The sequence below is a fragment of the Xiphias gladius genome, chromosome 18 (genome assembly GCF_016859285.1).
Source record: "Xiphias gladius isolate SHS-SW01 ecotype Sanya breed wild chromosome 18, ASM1685928v1, whole genome shotgun sequence".
Taxonomy (NCBI): domain Eukaryota; kingdom Metazoa; phylum Chordata; class Actinopteri; order Istiophoriformes; family Xiphiidae; genus Xiphias; species Xiphias gladius.
Genome location: NC_053417.1, coordinates 21,777,740 through 21,799,481, shown reverse-complemented (window position 1 = coordinate 21,799,481; position 21,742 = coordinate 21,777,740). Strand labels below are relative to the sequence as shown.

Genomic DNA, 21,742 nt, shown 5'->3' with positions numbered 1-21,742 from the left:
GCCATTTTTGTGTAGCATTTTTAATGCTGTGTGTGGTCAGTCGTCATTCTTACATCGGGAATGCTGTGTAGTGTTAAAAGTACCACAGACAGTATCCTTTTTTTTTCCTCTTTTCTTTCTTTGTTTTTGTTTTTCTTTGTGATTTTGTCCAACCTCTTTTCCGGTGTGTGCAGTGCTCTGTGTTTTTAACTGTTTTTAAGCTTGCATAGCAGCATGTGCTATGCAACGACTTGCATTCCCTGAATCCTGCAGCCTTGTGTGGGCTACAACCTGATGCAACAATTCAACTACAAATGCAGCGTTCACGTGCTTCTGGACATGCACATGCTTCTGTTTCCATGAGAGGAAGCTTGTTGATGAACTGATTTTATGTTTGTTTGTTCTGTTTTAACATTGATTCTTTTTTTCTTTTTTTTTTTCTTAGCATCACAACTCATTTGACAGTATCATCTTCATGCAATCCATGGAAAGGATATACAGTTTTTGCAGAAGCTTTCATTCTTGGTTCAGTATTTCAGGTCTCATTTTAATCCACTACTGCTAACAAGAAACACCAGTGATACATTCCCTCTGAGCGAAGCCGGATCAAGTCATCATTTTGAGGGTGCCATTGCAGTATGAGAGGAGGGTTTTGAACAATGCCTGTGCCAGGCACTTTTCTTCCAGAGCGAGGGGCCAATGGAGGCATGTCAGTGCGTTACTGTGCTACAGACTGCTGTCTGAAGATCGAAGCCTCTCCAACAGGACATGAATGTACTAGTGTTTGGGCTTGAAAGAGGGCATGTTGTCCAAACATTGTTCTCCGCTGTCAGTTAAAGCCCTACCTAGCAAAAAGCACTAGTTATGTGGCCCGTTTCCCTGCTGAGCCAAAGAATGACCCAGTACCATCAACTATCTGTTTTCTCTCCATGCAATAACTTCACATCTCACATATGAAACAGCTTCAGTGAAGATCAACTTGTAGCTGCCTCCCAGTCCACCCAAACTTCATTTGTCTGTCTGCAAAACACTGCGCAGTGACACAGGGAAAACATTCGTCACCAGTACTGCACTGCATGTAAGAAGATGCTTACACAGTGCATTACATGGTCATTTTGAAATCTTTAACTTGCTCCATAGAAATTAAATTTATAGCAGGAACTGGCATTTATCAGATGTTGATTAGTGAGTTGTCTTGCTACGAGTTGCACCTAAATCTCTGATTAGATGAGAGAGAGACGCTTTTTATAACTTAGTTGTCCTGAAATTTTTTAAATTTCACCGAAGCAGCAGCAGTCAGATGTGTTTAGCTCTGTGTCTGGAACAGGATTTGACAGGTTTGGGTCTCACACATGAGGAGAAACACATCACCAGCTCACAAGTTGTGTCTTAGAGTAAAGCTGTCCAGCATAGCAAAAAGGACTCCTATCATCAAACTGTCCCACATCTTCGATGCACGTATGCACACAAACACAGTACACACACACACACACTCTCTCTCTCTTTCTCTCTCTCTCTCTCTCTCTCTCTCTCTCATACACGCACCTACACACACACACACACACACACACACACACACACACACACACACACACACATAAGCAACCTACCAGGTTACTATTTTGGGGGAAAACATTGTCATCATCCAGTGTGTATGAGTTGTGTAAATGTAACAGAAAATATGTTTAAAAAAAAAAAAAAAAAAAAAAAAAAATTGCAAGTGATTGACTATTAAGACAAAATGTAGTGTTATACATGTAAATGTGTTTCATTAAAATAACAGCAATGGAAAACATATTAAGTAATAGGTACCATATCGTATGAATTTCATTGCAATGGAATCGTCAGTGTATCATAAAAGCGTGACGTTATCCCACGCTGTCAGATTTGTATATGATGATGTAATTTAAAGATTATATTCTATTGTAACTGTACAACTGTGTTGAGTTGAAAATGAGACCTAACCATGTTGAGGCAGTAAAAAGGTGTACATGTAAATGCTTTTTTATGTTGATGATCTCTTCCTTATGCACACAGGGGGACAGCAGCTCACGTTGTGGAAACCCTATATTAGCGGTCTAGAAGATGTATGTTCATAGTTAGTGATGTACTTTTATCTCCTAACTGGTGTAGTGCCTGTTCATCTTGATGTAACAAGAAGTTCATTTAAATATGCATAAAGATGATTATGATCACAGATAATAATGATGATAGTGATGAAAAACCCAAATCAAATTTGTTGTGATGGTGTCAATATTGCGATATTGGTATGAAAGGGAAACAAGTTTGTTGAAAAAAAAAAAAGTTAGTGTCTGTGTGTTTCTTGTATAGACTGCAAATGTGATTTTGAGTATTTTATTAGAGTATTTCCTGTTTCTGCTTTTAAAGGGACAACACCTGGTGATAATTTATTGCTCTGTTGTAGATCTAATGACTATTTATCACAGCGGTTTAAACATTGCTCTGCAACTTGCAAATATTCTCGACACCTGGGAATAATAGGATTGTTTAAAGCTTAGCTTAGCACAAGGACTGGAAAAGGGGAAACGCTAGCCTGGCTCTGTCCAAAAGTAACAAAATTTTCAAAACCAGCACCTAACGCCACACTTCGTTTTTTCTGGATTACACAAACAAGATACAGTATAACATGTTAAATCGTAAGCTTTACAGGTGCTCATAGGCAGATATTTTTTTTTTAGCATTTGGGTAGAGGTAAATGCTAGCTGTTTCACCCTGTTTCTGGTCATTATGCTAAGCTGCTGCCACCAGTATTTAGAGTACAGACATGTTGATATGGCTCTTTTCATCTAACTCTCTGCAAGAAAGTGAAAAAAAGCATATTTCCTAGTTCTCTGAAGTGTTTTCATAGTCAGAAGAAAAAATATGTTCTCATTAATATAACATTAATATGTCTTTAAACCAAACATCACACCAAAGAGTAATTTTAAAATTGAGTGGTAAAGACATGAAAGAGACAAATAAAATAAAATCCACTTTTTAAGAATTAAAGAGTGAAATAAAGATAGGCAGGAGTGCATGTTTCAACAGGCAGTCTTTACAATTGACATGAAACATCAAATACAACATACAAATGAGCTTCAGAGTTCATGTTACTTCTACTGTATGTCCAGCATATCTTTTTTTTGGCCCTGAGCTCACTCTCTTCAGCCGATCCTCTTCATCATACAGGGTTGACGAACTGGTACACCAGTCTGCGAGATACGTCGGGCTTTCGAATGATTCCCTTCTTGTAGTACTGGCGTATAGAGCGACTCAGTTTGTCATAGTTCATAGCCGGGCGGTTCTTCCTGATGCCCCATAGCCTGGCCACATGAGCTGAGTCCTCTATTTTGAAAATTCCTTTGGACAGAAGAAAGAAAGTGTACTCAGTTTGGATTCTGAGGTGAATGAGAGAGCCAGCCATGCTAGGCGCTCTGTGAGGCTGTAATTTGGAACAGTGGTGCTTTTTGACCTAAATGCCAGCGTCTGCATACTGACATGATGATTCTAAAATGTCGACCTAAGCAGGTATAATATTGACCATATTCACCATCTTGGTTTGGCGTCTTAGCATGCTAACATATGCTAATTAGCACTAAACACAAAGTACAGCTGAGGCTAAAAGGCGTGTAATTCCTACAGTTCCTATGACGTAATTTTCACCAGCTCTTAAACCATTATATTGTACGCAATTTGACCTGATTATGGTGCTAGATGAAAAGTAAAGGGATCACGAAATTTGTTATAATTCATCCTGTGGGGGACATAAATACATGTACCAAATTTCACAGCCATCCATCCAATAGTTCTTGAGACATCTCACTCAAAACCAAAAATATCTTCCCCACGGGGGTGCTAGCGGAAACGTAATCGGATCTCCTAAGTCGGTCGGATACCCTGTCTGGGAACCATGAATGTCTGTACAAAATTTAGTTCTGATCCATCCAGGAAGTGTCGAGCTATTTCACAGGATAAGTGAAAACCTTAGTTTTGATTAGAGAAGCTAGCATGGCTAAAAATCCAAACATAGACAGTGGTCTAATTGTTTTATGGGTTGAAAAACTAATAAAATATATATCTCAAGTTATGGTTGCTATTTTGTTACTAAAATTGTACAAAAGTTTAATTACTGATGTAATCTGCTTAAAGAAATAGTTTGATATTATGGGAATATTTTTCTCCTTGCTTCCAGTCTTTATGCTGAGCAAAGCTAACCGGCTGCTGGCTATATTCATATTTACTGTACACGCATGACAGTGATATCAATCCTCTCTTGGCAAGAAAGTGAGTAAGCTATTTGACAAAAATACTGAAGTATTCCTTTAAGTAAAGATAAAAAGGAGTTCATTTAAATTATTCTCACTCAAATGATCTTTTTTTGAACTCTTGTTCCAAGTTCCAAGTTTACAAAAAGTCCTAACTGGAAAAAGGAAACGTCTGTACTCTACAATTGGGTTAAATTACTGTATACTTCACCTCTCAGCTGATAATGGCTTTACATTTGGCAGCGTCTGAAGTTCCAGTAGCATTAGAGGCTACTGAAAATCTGAAAATCAGTGCTAAACTGCCTTTAATTTCCTCTCTTATCACATTACCTTTCTCTTTGTTGAGCCAGCGGATGCAGCGGCTGTAGTTATGCGGCTTGTGGAGCAGCTCTTGAAGGAACTGCCACAAGTGGATGGGCTGACTGGGGTAGGTGCAAACCACATTTGTCCAGGAATCGTCCTCAGCTGCCGACGGAGGAGAGATTTTCAGAAACCAGACAACACATTTTTTGAGCAGATTAGAATATGTTTTTTCACTTGAGTTTGTTTTACCTCAGCGTTGTAATCATTGCTGCTTGGTTAGACTCACAGAAGATGTTACAAACTGCACCTAGTTATAAACAAAGGACCTACCAGATTTGCTGTGTTCTGGTGGGGAGCGCTGCTTCATTGCTGCAGCTAAAGAAACAAACAAAAAATAAGTTTGCTACACAAGCAGCCTTCCGCAGTATGCCAACATTACAGTTGAGCTGGTGCAGGCTCATTTCCCAGTGTCTCTGTCGTTCTTACCAGATCGCCAGATGTCCAGATGAGCATACAGCACGTCTCCAAACTGTAAGGAGCGGTGTTTGAAGTCTGCCTCCGTCATGGAGCACAGGTCCTTCCCGGTCAGCTCCTGAAACATCGTGCTGACCTGTGGCAGCCTGTACAGGTGTTCGGTCCAGAGCAGCCACTTCTGAACGTGCCCACAGCTCCAGTCCAAGGGGTCTAAAGGAGAAAACATATAGAGACAGGTAGGGTCTATCCAAAAAATGGTTGATTAGTTGCAATATGGGTAATGTAGGATCCAGCCCACAGTGCACCCATATTAGCAAAAAGGCAGGGTATCTCGGCCCCTGCTGCTTTGATTTTTACCATTCTTTATAATCAGACTCTTGCAACCTCCCGACCCCCCAAAACTTAATGGAGGTGCAATACTAGCGCTGGACCACTCTTTGAAATTATGACACAACATCTGTTGTGCTATAAATGTATGTCTCCTTATTTCTGATCACGCACACAGCGCATAATTTTAAGGTTCCAGATAACGACTCAGTTCATAAGAAATAAGATGATCTTGTGTAAACAATAGAGTTTGCACAAGGTGGGCAGGGCCTCGGATGCTCACCAGGTGTCCGCTGTGTCACTGTAGATGTTGACGTCAGCGTAAACAAACAAATGCTGGCTATTTCATTAGACTACAACTTCTGCTAACACTTTCTACACCAGGTATTTCTATTTAAATGTCTGTGATAAAATGACATAAACCTGTTATATTCTGTTTTACCTGGTGTAATGTTAAGCAGCTTGCAGGCCGTGTCAACGTCTTTCAGCACCTCCCCCTCCACCATGGTCTGGACTTGCTCCAGACAGCACTCTTCCACCTGACCCTCCACCTCAGTGGAGGAATCCTGACCCTGGCCGGGTGCAAGCGGGCTCGGCTCCGGAGTCCTGGAGGGAGGAGCAGCATGGGTGGATGGGGCCTCTGTCGTTCCCAGCGCCCAGGGGTTCTCGTCTATGACTAACCGGTCGTAGCAGGGGAGGTAGACCCCCGGCCAGCTGAGCTCAGGGACCCCCAACAAACTGCGGGGCGGTTTGATGTCCTCCGCCTCATCCAGCCAGGGCACCCTGGGGTTAGTGTGGGGGTGACTGATGTAGAGAGGCGAGTGTGCGGTGCAGCCCGTTTGTTCACAACCTGAACTCCCCATGCTCCGGCTCCTTTAACGCTGGAAGAAGACAGCATTGTTTTAACGTAATGTTGTCATTGGTGTCGTAACATATTTACAGCATACATGACATTTTGAACAGTGACATTGTTTTGTGAAACAGAGTGGCATTGATGCTGCGCTGAAACCATACCCAAATGCCCAATATTTAAACATTAGCAATCCTAAGTAAACCATGGCATTTGTTCTGTGATATTTACTTTGTTGGGACTTACTTTGAAATAAGGAATCAGTTATTCCGTCATTGTAGCCATTGTTTGTTTTTCAAAGGCATTTAATGTAATTAAAAACCTCAGTCTGTCTTTAATCCAGTATCTATAAGAATCAATTTCACTTTCTCTCAGTGAATCTATATGTTTGGAAATATTCAGGTCAAATTGGTTCAGCCGGGGTGAAATTCTGACCTTTCCTTCCATTATTGTCAACGTTACTCAGTAAGATCAGAATCCAATCTACACCACCTTTTAGATCGTATATACAGAAAAAGAAAGGAAGATCAAAGCCTTGTTTATGACTCCAACTATATGTTGAGGAAATGAATTGGCTGCTCAATTTTACTGGTAAAAGAGTTGTTTGGTTGCTATCACAATGTAACACTCAGTGCCTTCAAAAATATCGATCGCAACTTGTGATCCACAAGTTAATTGACAGAGTACAGCATGAAGGGTGGGACATATGTAACATGTGGATAAAGGATAAGTAGCTGGAGCGTATTCATCGTAGTATGAGTAAGAGAACAGCTCACCAGGCTAGTAGTGGTGCTATATGCCAGTATTTAATTTCACAAAATTGTATGTCCTATGTCATGTATGAAAACTAAACACAGTATGTTTCAATTTACACTGATTAACGTGAAATACTCTCATTTATTTTGTGTTTATTTATCATTATGTTTATTTTTTCTACACGTACCTGTATGTTGTTGGTCTATGTGCACCTGTGTGAGCTACGTCAAAGGCAACTTTCCATTGCCTTGCAATGGACCGCAAAGTTCTTCTGATTCGGATTTCGATTTAAAGAGTGAAATGTTGCACTGTCTCACACTCTATTCACACTAAACAATGACCATAGTAAACATTCTTATGCTGAATATTAGATTATGAAGCACTGGGCAAATGGCAGAGACGAGTAGACTGATCAGCTGACCTGTCCTCTATCCAAAACATTTTCAAAACAGTGACACATGGTGCAGCTCTCAAAAGCTAGACTGCTGTAAGATTCCAGTACAAAATCTATGTAGTTAACAAAACAGACTTATAAATAGCCAACAGCTGACAAAGTTACATTTTCTTGCAGTTGAAAAGACAATGACAGTAATGGCAATAGCTGTTATTTATTGCCTGCTGCCCAACTTCTTTTTAAATTTATTACAAACGAGTTGTGATTACTGTATTGTTATATACAGTTTAGTGTATGAGGCAGCAAGATGACGAATAATAATAAAGGATTACCACAAATGTATTTACAATAACATAACATATACAGTATATCATACAATGTTTTATCTAAAACAGAGGGAAATGCGTGTGTGTGTGTGTGTGTGTGTGTGTGTGTGTGTGTGTGTGTGTTTGCGTGTGTGTTTGTGTGTGTGTGTGTGTGTGTGTGTAATACGTACTGCTCAAATGAAAGTTGCATGCTCATGAAATCAAGCCAATTATTTGCAGACTTATATTTGATGCTGTGTTTAACATGGCGTTAGATTGCAGCCAAACTGATATGAGAGGCATTTAGTCGATATGAAAAGCTCTGGTCATTCACTGCTCTTTGCATTCCACTGTTGTTTGGACAAAAGGAAAGGTGCTTAATATCACACCTTTATGAGCTGTTCTGTTTCTGCTCTCCAAAATGTCTGTTTCTTTGGGTTTTGGATCTATGCCTGTGTGCCTGCAAATGTGTGTTCGTGTTTGTTTCAGTTTGCAGGGGATCATAAAAGTGAAAGAGAGACACTGAACAAAGTGTCTACTTTTTAATTTAGCATTTTTCTTACTATGCAAATCAAAGATGAATTAAATCCGCTTGACCAACTTTTTCGCTTGAGTCTTGACAAAAAACTTGATTAAATTCAAATTGCTATTTTATCCAAATGAAATTATCATAAAATGACAGGGAAAACCCCGGATAAAACAACCAGAATAAAATGTGTATTTCATAGTCGGTTTATGTTGAAATATGTCAGTTTAAATAATATTTGACACTTTCAGTAGTTTAGACATCATTATGAAGAGAGCAAATTCATTAATATAATCATTATCAGAGCACAAGCAGGACCACTGTCACTGGAAGAAATAGTGTTGGTGGCAGTGTATTAATAGATAGTAGTACTAACAGGAACAGTAGCAGTTACAGTAATAATGGGAGGAAAGTAGAGGAAAGTAGCTTGTAATTCCTAGTAGTAAATACAATCAAATACGTACTTATTTACAATTTTGAGATTCTTTCAATTTACTAGCGTTTTTTTCATTTTATGGTACTAAATGTTTCATTTCAGACATTTCGGAGTTACCAGTTACAATGATTGATAGTTACAATAGTTACCACTTATTTTGCAGATTAAGATTTTACAAAAATTAATGATAATGAATGTAAAGTAATAGGTGATTAAACCAAACATGTAATCATCTCATAAAGTATGAAGCAATCTTCTAAGTTAAACAACATTACAGTCTAAAGTAGCTGAGACTGAGAACAGCTACATCAAACTGCAGCTAACACTTTATTGTAACAATATATAATCATATAATCAATATATAATCACAATCATATAATATCATATAATAAACAATGACTCTGCTCTATTCAAGTGTCCCAGTCAGCCATGACGGTGTGACAGTGAGCCAGCATGCACAGCACCACAACCCTGAAACTGAGGCAGGTAAATAAAATTCAGCCATAATTAATCTTGTCATTTGCACCTGTGTGTTTCCCACACTGACATGTCAAAATGTCATCATTGAAGAAGGCCCTTTATGGCCTTTATTTTACACAGTGTTTATTTGCATAGGGACAAGTGAGTAGCATGAACCAATGGCACTTATGACGGCACTCATAGCCCACTCTAATTCGCAAACCCTGTCCCAAGATCAGCCTTTAAAATACACAAAACTCAACAATAAAATACATACAGAGCAAAACGTGAACTGATAACAAACAGTGATAAGATAAAATGATCATAAAACTCAGTGGCAAGCATCAGATCATTCATGAATATTTGATTGTTCCCTTTTTAAAAACAGGTTTTGCTTGAGTTGAGAATGATCCCAGTCATCTGTCCAAATGAGGATTTACAAAAGGGCACCTGCACACTTCTCCCACTACTGGTAAGAGCAGTTGTAGCAGTGTTAGTAGCAGGTAGTATTACGTGATAGTAATAATACCAGCAGAGTAGCAACAGTAGTTATGAAGTAGTAGAAGTATTTCAAGCCGTATCCTGAATTCAAGTCTTACCTTGTCAGTGTTTGAAAAGAGAGGACTCAGTAGTGTTTCCAGCGCTGAGGCTTCTGCTCAGATCTGTCTGGCTCTTCTCTTGCACTTTTCCTCTTAGTTTAAATTGTGGACTGATATATCCACTTCTCCTAGGGGACTGTTGACTCTTTTGCCCTCAGGTGAGGATGTGCTGTATGTCATGTAATTTTTGTCTCCCACCCAGCACTCAGAGCTGGATCACTTCAGTCCACTCCAACCACTGAGGCCCCTTGTTTGACTCCTAGCTGTAGCAAGAGTTTGACTTATTTGGGAAACAGAGCCCTCATGATATGCCAATTCTGAAAGAAAGGGTGTGTCTCAATGAGGTAGGTTGCTCTAAGTGCCTGCTTCATAATGACTTGGGGCAGTATTCACATGGAGAGTTCCTTAAGTACACAGACCTGGTGAGTCTTAACAGCCTGGGTTCATAACACCCTGGGAAGAAGCTATGAGGGCACCTATAGAGTTTTTGCGATCATTTCAAGAAAGGCAGTTTTTTAGGATAACATTCAAACTTTGTGAACTTAAAACGCAAACCTGCTGAAGACAAAGCATTGGTAAAATCTAATTCTATCTTATCTGATCTGATCCACTCAGTGCAAAGTTCATCATATTCTGTGCGGGAGGTGGGGAATCATTCATACCTATTTTGGTATAAATCTACAACTCAGGCCCAGAAATGATTTAGACCTGAGCAACTGGGAAACTCTTGGCAGAAAAAGTTAAATCACACGTTATCAGGCAGGTTTTCAACTCAAATAAGAGGGGTCGTGTTATTACACTGAAGATTAGCAACACTGTCTGTATATGGTAGCTTTTCATTGCAGTTGAGCTTGAGGAAGATAATCAGTCACTAATCAGATGATTATATGGCCTGCGACATATAGAGGCTAACTTTTGTCATAATGTGTCAGGATTAACTGAACAACAGATGGCCTAGGGAGACTGATATGAACACCTCACTGTGTGGTTAGTGTGTATTTTGTAGGCTTGATTTCAGCTTGAACTCAAGACACGAGAAAGGTTGGATATATGAGGATACAATGGGATCCAGAGCATGGGCCATAAACATATGTGAGATATCAATAAAGCGTCCGAGGGAAAATAATGTGTAGAGTTGTTTTCAGAGGCAGAAAACTATTATTTGAAGAGCTGAATAACTGGTACACAGAGCGAGAGCAAGCGTTAGAGAGAGGGAGAGAGAAAGCAAGAGTGTGTAAATGTTTGCTTAAACTAAACAGTAATGTTTGTGCGGTTGTGTTGAAATATTCCAAAGAGCTACTGCCTGTGTATCCACCCACATAAATCATCTTTAAAGGCCTTATTGAAATTTGCAGAGTAGCAGCTTTAGAAATTGAAATTGCTCACAATCTGTATTTTTTGGTTTGGATTGAGAAAGCCAAAAAAGGGCCACGGAGTCGCGCTATTGCCTGAAACGCAACGACCTCGACTTAAGCTTTTCAGTCAGTTGGACCTCTGCAGTGAGTCATTCATCAGCTAATCTTGCACTTACCGTGCTACCTTCATATTTCTTTTGTGCGTTGTTGTGACACATTTACTTGCAACGCTCAACCTGCGCAAATGACAAGTAAGCGTTGCTCCCTCGGGCAGTTTGGTTTCGAAGACTGCTGCTGGACAGAGCTGTTGACAGACACAATGGACCCTAGAAAATGGTGGGTCTCCGTAGAGGGAGCAGCACGCACTTGACCAGTAAACCTCCAGGCTAACGTGTAATCTGACACCTCTCTGAAGTGCAAGAGAGAGAAAGCTCGTCAGATGAGCTTGCTGTACATCCACTGGCCATGGTCTGTCTGTTCAAGCCTAAAGTTCTATCTAAGGTTACAGTTTTCATGACATTAACCCCGAATTTAAAAAACTACCTTCATCACTCTCTCTGTTTGTTTTTACTGTATGTAAAAACTTGATGAGCAAGAACAGGCAGTATATGTGAATTGAGCCCCCGAGTGCATGCACAACACATTAATGTGGTCTATAAAATAATGCATTTACTTATATAGTAGTGTCTTGTAATATGCTTTTTGTGTTAACCTGAATGTTTCTTTACCCTTAAAAAGGCCCCGTCGATGCATAGAAAACGGACCAAGCCCGTTAATCTATAATTTCTTTAAACTGATTAATTCGCTGTTTCATTAAATGCAAAAACAGATTCACAGCAGTGCACAGGAACATTTGGTATAAATAGTGCCATAGTGCCAGTTAAAATGCAATAACATCACTTACAAACGCAAACAGATTAAATTTAAAAGTTTCAAAATAAAACTTTTTAATGTCTGAGAGTACACTACATGGGATGTCCTGGGAACTAATAGAAGTAAAAAGTATACAAACAAAGAGAAATCTAATCATAACTGTGTGGAAAGAGGAAAAGTCTGTGAAAATATAAAGGTCTGTGTTCAAATCCGTGTAAAATAATGACTTGAGATTTATTCACAATTCTGTCCTGGTAACTTTAAGCTGAAGCTGCTGCACAAACATGACACAAGATTTCAGTTTTACGTGATAATTTAATCATACAAACATTCATCAAACATACACACAGGAAAAAAAGCTTTCATCTGTTCCTCTGTCTGCACTTCCTCACTCTCATAAGTGTGCTGTTGTATGAGTCTAATGCCAACTGATTCATTCTGCAATCTGGCCAGTAAAAACTTTAGAGAGACATACCACTAAGAACAGAATGCACTCAGCAGTCGATGAACTGACATTGACAGTAGGGAGAAACATTTATCATTAACAATTTGCAAAGGAAACACTCGCTATTCTGTGAAACAGCAAAGAGCCCAAAGATTTTTGCAACATGTAGTTTTGGCTGGTATTGTCATGTTGTCAAAGCTCAGTAACCCCGGGGCTTACAGTTAGCGCCTTAATAAAAAGGTCTGTTTACCTGAAAAGGGGGTGTAAGACTGGCTTTGGATGACAGATAAAATCACAAAATTGAAAAACCCTTCAGGACTTAACTGTACTCATGGAGGTCACACTACCCAGTGCACAGATCAGCCTGTTAGTGCAAGTGTATAATGCAGTAAAAATTCCTAAGGAAAACATGATACTGTAATTTGTTTTAAATTTTACTGGTGTGGTTAAATTTGCCTCTGAAATGATAAAACAGGATAAAAATTTCCAGTGTCTACAAAGCTCATCAAAGATCAATAAGAACATCTGTAGACCTGAATGTGGAAGACCCCAAGCATAATTTTAACAAGAGACAGGAAGATGCAGAACAATAAGTGCACTAATAAACCTGCCAGTTCAGTGCAAATATACAATGTAGAATCTTTGGGTAAATTAATATGTTTCCAAAAACTTAATCCTCTGTTACATTCTTCAGATACATTCGACTTAATGTGACAAGAGCAAGTCCAAGACAGTTTTCAAATTAAAATTTCAGAGCAGGGTGAATTTTGTTTTATTAATTACGTGAAGTTATGTCTTTACCACTATTCATATGGCTGGAAATCAGTGTCTTATGGCATAATGTACATTAATCCTTTTATTTTGTGTTTTTTTAAAATTCAAGCATGTAAAACTAAACTAAATCTTAGATCAAGACAATGACTAGGGAAATCTCTAATACTGCATTATTACCAATAATGAATATTCTGCTAATATTCTATTCATATTTCACAGATATGTATTTTCCAAGTGTCAGCAATGGGTGTACTTAATGTATGAGAAGAAACCAAATCAGATTCAATTGCATAAAAGTCTGGCTTTTAGCTTTAGAAAAAAGGTTCCTGCATAATAATCTAGACCAAGCTTCACCAAATCATAGGAGCCATACTTTAAATAAGATTTCTGTTTCTCAGATCTTGTCTTCTTCTCCCTCCACTGAAGGAAAATTGCTTTGTATCCTAAACTGCAGCTACAATGATAGCTTAGAAATTACTTCCCATAATGCACAAGCCATGTTGAAAAACACTGGTAAAAACTGACATTGGCATTTAAATGAACCCTAGATATATTTCTGTAGGAAGTCGCCGTTCCCCTTCTCAAATAAAGTCTGTGCTCAATGATTAAGATGAAAGGTAAATTATGATATTCAATGGTTAGTTTAAGAGACATCCATATTATGAGATTTAGTTAAAGCAAACTGGTTCAGAAACCCAATCAGTATATTAAGAGTCAGAGCAGAAACTGGAGAATCAGTTGGCAAAATAAATGGCTTTTCCTCCAAAGTCTCTCATTCAGGCTGCACAATGCGCACACATATACACAAAATTTCACAAATATGCACTCCTGTGTCATCATTGTTTAATTTGTTGCACTCTGACAACTAAAAAAAAAAAAAAATCTGAGAAAAAAAATCACTCAAAAGCCTCATAGCACTCATTTTTAACTTAGCATTCACACGTGCATACAGTGGGTGTGGGGCGTTAGTTGAGCTGCACGTCAGGAGCGTTGGCCTCATCTTTCTCAAAGTGTAGCTGGACTTTGCATAAAGTGTTTTTGAATCTCCACACTTTCCACCAGCTACTGATTAAGCTTCTTCTTTCTCTTATTGGTGTGACAGACTCCAGAGGTACGGTTTAGTGCTGCTTCACTGTGACAAGTCCCATGATTTAAGAGTGCCCAAAAGGATAGGACTCCTGTATACCCTGTAAGGAAGGGAAATGATCAAAAAAAAAAAAAACCAAACAAAAAAAATAAACCAAAAAAAAAAAAAACAGATAGCAGGGCTGCAAGATGTGAAGGACATTGACTAAATAAGAAAGAAAAGGATTTAAGTGTACACTTTCACGGTGTCTCGGATTTGTACATATTGCAAGTATAGAGCATTTGTTATATGTGCAGCCAAAATGTTGTCTGTAGGGCTGAAATTATTATTCAATAGACAGAAGGTTAATCGGCAAGTATGTTGATAATCAATTAATCACTGAAGTTATTTTTCAAGCAAGAAATAACAAACATTTCCTCCTTTACGTGACAGTAAAGGAGGGAATGGGTTTTATACTGTTGGTCAGACAAAACAAGCACCAAGCAATTCAAGATGTCATCTTGGGCTTTAGGTAATTGTGTGGCATTTTTCACTATATTCTGACCACAGACCATACAGTTAATCGGTTAATGGAAAAAATAATCGGTAGATTAATCAATGATGGAAATAATTGTTAGTTGTAGCACTAGTTGTATAATAAAATAAAAAATATTTTCATCTTGTCTTTTACTTTAACACCGGATAACAAAAACCTATTGGAAAATATACAGTAGACATATAAATTTAGACCATATTATACTGAGTGATGAGGTAGCATTGCTATCTAACTGTACATCTGCAGTTGTTTCATAACAAAAGCCACACTACCCCTTAGCAACTACAGGCATCCAGGGTAAATTTGCATGTGTTGGCATTAGCTCAGAATGCTAGCTGACTTGCTATGTTAAAGCTGGTCTCAATTACATTTGTACATTTTAGGTGTTTTCTATGGATGCAGTGTCGTTCCACTGGTCGACTACTCTGGTCCAGACTGAAACGTTTCCACTACTATTGGCTGGATTGCCATGAAATTGGGTACAGACATTCATGGTCCCTTCGTAGTTGAATTTAAATGTACTGTAAAACAACAGTGCACTGAAGACTGTATTCTCTTTTTCTTAATATATTAGATATAACAATTTTTTTAAATTACTTCCAGGTTTTTATGTTATTCTGTCATTTTAATTATGGAAATTTGAAAGAAAATAGAAACAGAAAATATCCCCAACCCGTATTCATTGGTGTGCAGAATAACCTTTCCCCATGATATATCTTACCTGGTTATAAGAGACTACTGATAGATTGCTTTGTAGACTGTTTGCTACTATTTCCACAGGGTTGTGTGAAAGTCCATTCTGATCTTGCTGTAGCTGGTTAGGGCTTCCCTGCCAATGTTCCTCTGCGACCCTATGACCGCTGTCATCGTGGAGGCTGTTGTTGTTGCTGCTGTTGGGGCACTTGCTTTTCTCTGGCGAGGCGAAGGGATTGTAGTCTCCTTCCAGGCTGCGGTGAGGCTGGGTGTTGAACTCAGCTTGGAAAGAGGAAAGCTGCTGTGTGACGCCAAGGAGGCCTCCAACCTCCACACTCAGGATCACCCAAATTACATCTGTCAAGAGAGACAAACAGTGTGTTATAATATACAAAGCCACTAACACTGTCCTACAAAAAGACAGTTCTGAATTAGATCAGTAGGTGTTTAATTCAAACATGGCATTGTACCTATATGAGTACGAAAATCAAAAGGTTACATTAACTGGCAGATGGACCAAAAACTTTAAATAAAATTTCAACGAAACAACATTTAGATCATGTAAAATTAAGATGGACCACACATCTAGGATGTCCTCGAAGATTGCTAGGGCTCCAGGTCTGTAGTGCTTTTCTCTCTTTTAAGCAACGAGGACACTCATGGTGTTAGGTGAAGAATTATTGCTATGAACACCTAAATGAAATATTGAGGCTAAGTATAATTTATCTCTCTGCTGCTTAATTTGTAAGTGGGCAAGTCTTGAGGCACTTCCTGTTGGGATCCATCATACACACTGAATTTGCAGGATGACATAAATCTGCAAAAGGAATGGCTCTTAATTTAATTTGTGTGTACTATAAGAATGGCCAATAATTTTTTAACAGTTTTCACTGCAGTAAATGCCTACAACATTATCTGGCACTATATCTTCAACTAGAGCTAACTACAGTACTTGGCTGTATATATTTGCATGTCAGTACCATAATAAAACGATGGCTACAGTAAATCCAGCAGCTCAAGAGCTGGGATGACAACTTTTAATGTTGTCTCTCTCAATCTGCCTAGGTAATGTTAATGTTACTTTACAAATCAGTGGCATTCTGGGGCCTATACAGTACATACAATGTGTATACAACCTCATGGGCTCAAATTTGGCTTTCTTGCTCTTTAATTAAGCACAAATGTTTTAATAATTACAATTAGAAAGACCTAACTCTACATATAAGCATCTGCAAAAATTATCTCAGCACAGCTGAACGTCTGAGCTTGATTTGTCTGCCTAAAATATTCAGTTTACAATGATGTAAAACAGAGAAAAGCAGCACATCCTACAAGCTGGAACCAGCAAATGTTTGGTATTTTCGCTGGAAAAATTAATAAATGATCAGAAATAGTTGCTTTTCTGTCAATTGACTAATCGATTCGTTGTCAAATTGTTTCAGTCTGTTCTTCAACATGTGGTATCTATTGAAAAGTAACAATTCACATTTGTTTTTGGTGTGAAGGTTGCTGTCCTCACCTCCATAGTAAAGCCCTGTAGCTGTGCACATTCTCCACTGACCCTGATACATGCCAGGAGACACAGGGCTCTGCATCTGTACACTAACATCAGCCATTTCCTGGGAGTCTAGAGACCGCACCATCACCATGTTTACATGACCAAATTGATCTCCTCCAACATACTTCAGACAAACCCCGGGAGGCCATGACTCTGCACCTGGAAGACACACAGACAACTATGCTCAACTCGGCATGACATGTGAGTGGAATTATTTTACGTGTACAAGGTCTAGAATCAGCTCTGTGTTATATCATATTATTATAATTGTTCTAGCGGAGTTACCCGTGTTCTGTATCCTCCAGGTCTTTGTGAAAGGTGTGTCAGGTGGAACTGATTCGCCCTCACCGATTGTCACATCCTTCACAAAGGACATGCACGGTGAACTGATGTTGGGACTCTCAAAGTCATAGTAGGCTCCGATGGCTGCCTGTAAATTCCTGGGAGAACAGCAGACAGAAATCAGGTGATCGGTACATAACTAAATTGGAGTATAACTGGAGATTTATGTAGGTGGAAACCCGCGATTCAACAGCAGTTTGCACTTTTATGAATGAGCTTAGGCCAAATACAAGATCCACAGAGAACCAAAGTCCACTTTTCCTGGCTTTGTTCCACGTGTGGACATTTATTTCTACATTTCGATCAAGAAAAAAACAACCCTTATTTTTTTAGCATTAAATAACAACATATCTATTTTTGCAACTGAGAATGAATATGAATACCATAGGTATAAACATATGCTTTTACAAGACCAGTTAAAAAAGAATACTACTAGTAAGGGCCTATGAGTAAATCTAGATCCCTGAAAAAAAGAAAACAATTCTTCCAGTAACCGGGATATTATCGTTATAATTACTATTATTTGTACTGAAATATTAAATAATCCATGGCAGAATTTAGTGGAATTTTTGTGACTGGTTCAAATGCATATATTGTGGGCATGAACTGAGGTGTCTGCAGACCCCCAGAGACTCAGACTGAGTGCTCCATGTGGCATGCTGGACATCCATAAACCAGAAGTTTTTATTTTTAGAAAGCCCATTGCAGTAGAGCTATTATACGGCATCACGTGATTCTACTACAACCTGCGCCGGCCATGCCTGCACTGGCCTCATGTCTTACATGGACCTACAATGGTACACACAAAGTGCATATGCGCAGAGACGTTTATATGAGTGGAGATTTCCGGATTACTTAATGCTCTCGCTTTAACACAATGACACTGCACTGCCTACTACTTCATTTTTGAAATCGTACTTTGAAGCCCGAAAAAAAGAGCCACGTAACTGCAGTTTGTGAAGTATTCTCAGTGCGTGGAAAAAACAAACAAACATATTAATACATTTTGTCCAGGCACGGATAGGTAAAGATTCACCTGGCCTACACAACCACTGTGTGAGTGTTGAACTAGACCCTGCAAGCGTTATGTGGTAGGTTATTACGTAATAAACCTCTGCGATCCTCGCCGTCGTTGTGGTCAAGGGGCGACAGACGTAACGTTTGATCATTCTGTTTATCGATAACAAAACCGACGGGTGTGTAACACGGCCCCCCCCATAGCTAAACAATATAAGTAGTTCAAAGACTGTGAGAAAACACCTATAAAGTTTTAGTTATCGGTTCACTCAGTGATGTAAGGACATATAAACCTGGCGAGCAGCTAGCTAACGCACAACTCCTGTCAACAGCCTGAACGACCACGAAAAAACATTCGCTCGAAAAAGAAAAACTTAACTATTTATTCATTTTTTTCCATTCAAATACCAAAGCTGCTTCGATACGAACTTGTTTGTTAACTATTAATCTTGTAAATTCCGCTAAGCTACCTTCCACTGTATCCCTCCCTGGAAATCAAAAGTCGGAGACACACTGACTCAGCTAGTTACGTTACTACAACGTCGTTAGCTGTCACTGTCTCCATGTTTACAAACCTAACGTAAATCACTGTGTCACGATGAAGGATAACACTTTCTTAAATTTTCTTTTCTGTTTTCTTAACGCGTTGTTACTTGTACGGTAGGAACCGCTGTGTAGAAAGCTAGCTAGTGTACAGTATCGACTATCTAACATTAACCACGCAGCAGGCCAGACGAGACACCGAACTCACCAGTTGGTCATGTCCAGAAAGAAGGCGCATCCGGCGGGGTTTAGCTGAAACCCAAGGAGCCTCTGAAATTCCGATATTAGGATATCTTTGTCTGTTGTACCCATGCAGCTGAATTTCTGCATGAGCTCCTGGTCCAGGTCCAGGTCCAGGTCCATGCCCTCCATCACGGAATCGCCCGGACAGAGACGGTGGGCTTCACTCCTAATTTAGTCCGAGGCCTCGACTTGTCATAACAAACTCAACAACAGGGCCGAGTGCGCATGTCACATGATTGCATCTTGTGCCTTTATCTTAGAGCCACAGGCCTGGGGGAGAAAATAAAATACTGATCTCTATACAAGGAACATATTAAGTAATAATAATATGTAATTAACCGCCAGACTAAACAAATTCAAATACCATCAAATTATGTATACATTTTGCTAAATTTACAAAATGTTTTATAAAATATTGTGAAAATTACGATGAAACATTATAACATACAGTTATATGTTGAGTTTAGCCACCTAAACTTACATTTTTGTTGATTTTTGGAGTGAAAAGAAGTAGATGCCGTGAACTACTTCCAGTACCACAAGCTGAAGCTTTTCGAACGGCCCTCACAGTCCTTTGACTTGAACGTCCATGGAAATCTGTGGGTACAGCTTAAAAAAAACTCTCAGAACTTGAGGTTAACTGCAAAAAAGAGTGGGTGAAAAGTCCAAAATTAGGAAGAGAAAGCTACAAAAACCTTTTTATCAAGCTGTGATATCAGCCAAAAGCAGGATTAGTACTGTTCTAGTATGGTGCCTAAACTTTTTTACATGCCAAAATTACTGTTTAATTTTTTAAGTTCATGAAATAAAAAGTGTCTTCATCAACCTTTGAAGAAAGGCTCTTTTTTTCTGTGAGCTGTAGGGGTTGTATTTACTTCTTTTCACACAAAAAAATCAACAAAATACTTAATTTTGCCCACGAGTTCCCAAACTTTTCCACACAACTGTATCTGCCTAATGCCCATGGCAAATTTCCTGTTGTTTGATTTGCAATGTTGTATTCTTACACAGGAATAGGAAGTAATGGGAATACTTCTACTTGTTGTAGGTGTTATGTTTACGTGGCCAGATTGACCTGTTTGTGGGCACTTGGGGGAACTTTGCTGTTGCCTCCAAGTTCCCGTCAAGCATTGTGCATACAGCACCACCAAGGACTATTAAACTGGAACACTAACTGGACTTAGGCTGTTCTGTAGAGTCAGGTTTCCATCCAAATGTGAAACACATTTTAACTGAATTTCCAGATAATCAGCAAAAGAAAATGCAGTGGGCTATCAGTTGGTGGAGCTAATTCTAGAGTTGGATGCCATGCAACCATTGCAGAAGTAGAGAGGGAAATGAGGTGACGTAATTTAAGATACTGCCAGTTGAACTACTATCAATGAAAAAAATGTATGAAATGTAATGGAAATATACCATTCATGCTTGTTTCATGTATTCATCTGAGGAACCCTACAGTCACCTCATTACTCTACAGCGATCTGATGTTTTCGTGCGCTGTCATTTTTTGTCTCTTCAGTGCAGCGGAAGCTTCAAGTGTACATTTATGCCACGTGCATTTCATGTACGTCATGATTTATCCTCTGAGCCTGTTTTCATTTCACTTTATTGAATTTTGCCTTTGTCAATTCACCAACTTTTCCCCTTCAGCCAAAAACTTTTTTGCAGTATTTCAGCCCCAAAAGCCCCTGGTTTACGCCGTATCATTTCTTTCAAAACAATCTGATTAATCCCTGTTAAAAATTTGCACCACTGAAGTACAATATAAACTAAATCGTGTCCATCATGTGGCCTTGGTCTCGTAAAAGAACTCTGTGTCAAAATCTAGTTTTAAGACCTCGATTGTTTTAGTTATTATTAAGCTGATTTGTTGTATGTGTTTTATCAAATTGCCATAATTTTTATGTATGCCAAGTAAATACCAGTCAGAAATGCTGTGACAGGGCAAAGTATTCCATCATAGGAGTACTGTAAGGTTGCATGCAACAATTATTTTCATTATCAATAGGTATGAAAATTATTTTCTTCAATGATTGATTCATTTTTCAGTGTAAAAAATGTCAGGAAATAGTGGATAATGGCCATGATTATTCCCTAAAGTCCAAGTTAACATATTGTAATATCTTCTTTTGTTTGAACAACAGTCAGAAATACAAAAATGTTGAGTTTAATATTATAAAAAATATTGACATTTTAGAAGCTGGTACAAGTGAATTTTTTGCTTAGAAAAAGACTGAAACCCTCAATCACTTTTCAAAATTGTTGTCATTTTCATTTTATGTCAATCAACTAATAATTTCTGCTTTAGAATACTGGTTGGTTTCTGGGTGACAGGGGAATTATTGAAACTGAAAACACTTCAATATAACAGAAACATCATTAATGTTATCAATAATATCTGTGCTTTCCCTTGTATGGCAGGTCGTCATTTCATGTTTACTGTGCTTTTTCCGTTAAATATTTTGTCATGATTGGTGGGATGGATTCTCCACACTACCGTCCCCCTATGTTACCCTGATTATCCAGCAGATAGCAGCGTTGTATCGTTGGAGCTGTTGTGTTTTCTTCCAGGACAAGCGTATTTGTGTTTGCGCGCGTGTGTGT

The 21,742-nt window shown here is 38.8% G+C and overlaps 2 protein-coding genes across 2 annotated transcripts; both read right to left on the bottom strand.

The window, feature by feature from the left end:
* Window positions 1–2,584: 2,584 nt before the first annotated feature.
* LOC120804208 (SAM pointed domain-containing Ets transcription factor-like) lies at window positions 2,585–9,937 on the bottom strand. The gene is made up of 6 exons (XM_040153491.1): window positions 9,674–9,937; window positions 5,791–6,229; window positions 5,034–5,231; window positions 4,878–4,922; window positions 4,575–4,709; window positions 2,585–3,339 (listed from the first exon to the last, which is right to left on the bottom strand). Exons 2-6 carry the CDS (start codon window positions 6,209–6,211, stop codon window positions 3,161–3,163), a joined length of 978 nt encoding a protein of 325 aa, XP_040009425.1. The 5' UTR covers window positions 6,212–6,229; window positions 9,674–9,937; the 3' UTR covers window positions 2,585–3,160.
* A 4,453-nt stretch (window positions 9,938–14,390) lies between these two features.
* On the bottom strand, window positions 14,391–19,342 carry LOC120804369 (protein ILRUN-like). Its single transcript, XM_040153797.1, has 4 exons — window positions 19,104–19,342; window positions 17,279–17,433; window positions 16,955–17,152; window positions 14,391–15,792 (listed from the first exon to the last, which is right to left on the bottom strand). Exons 1-4 carry the CDS (start codon window positions 19,265–19,267, stop codon window positions 15,422–15,424), a joined length of 888 nt encoding a protein of 295 aa, XP_040009731.1. The 5' UTR covers window positions 19,268–19,342; the 3' UTR covers window positions 14,391–15,421.
* Window positions 19,343–21,742: the final 2,400 nt, after the last annotated feature.

Excerpts from the sequence above, each read along its gene's own strand:
- LOC120804208 (XM_040153491.1), bottom strand. The coding sequence starts at position 6,211 with ATGGGGAGTTCAGGTTGTGAACAAACGGGCTGCACCGCACACTCGCCT. Across the intron at positions 5,232-5,790 it reads GCTGCTTAACATTACACCAG|ACCCCTTGGACTGGAGCTGT; the intron begins GTAAAACAGAAT and ends TTTCTCCTTTAG. Across the intron at positions 3,340-4,574 it reads CTGGCTCAACAAAGAGAAAG|GAATTTTCAAAATAGAGGAC; the intron begins GTAATGTGATAA and ends TTCTGTCCAAAG.
- LOC120804369 (XM_040153797.1), bottom strand. The coding sequence starts at position 19,267 with ATGGAGGGCATGGACCTGGACCTGGACCTGGACCAGGAGCTCATGCAG. Across the intron at positions 17,434-19,103 it reads TTTCTGGACATGACCAACTG|GAATTTACAGGCAGCCATCG; the intron begins GTGAGTTCGGTG and ends CTGTTCTCCCAG. Across the intron at positions 17,153-17,278 it reads CTGGAGGATACAGAACACGG|GTGCAGAGTCATGGCCTCCC; the intron begins GTAACTCCGCTA and ends TGTGTCTTCCAG.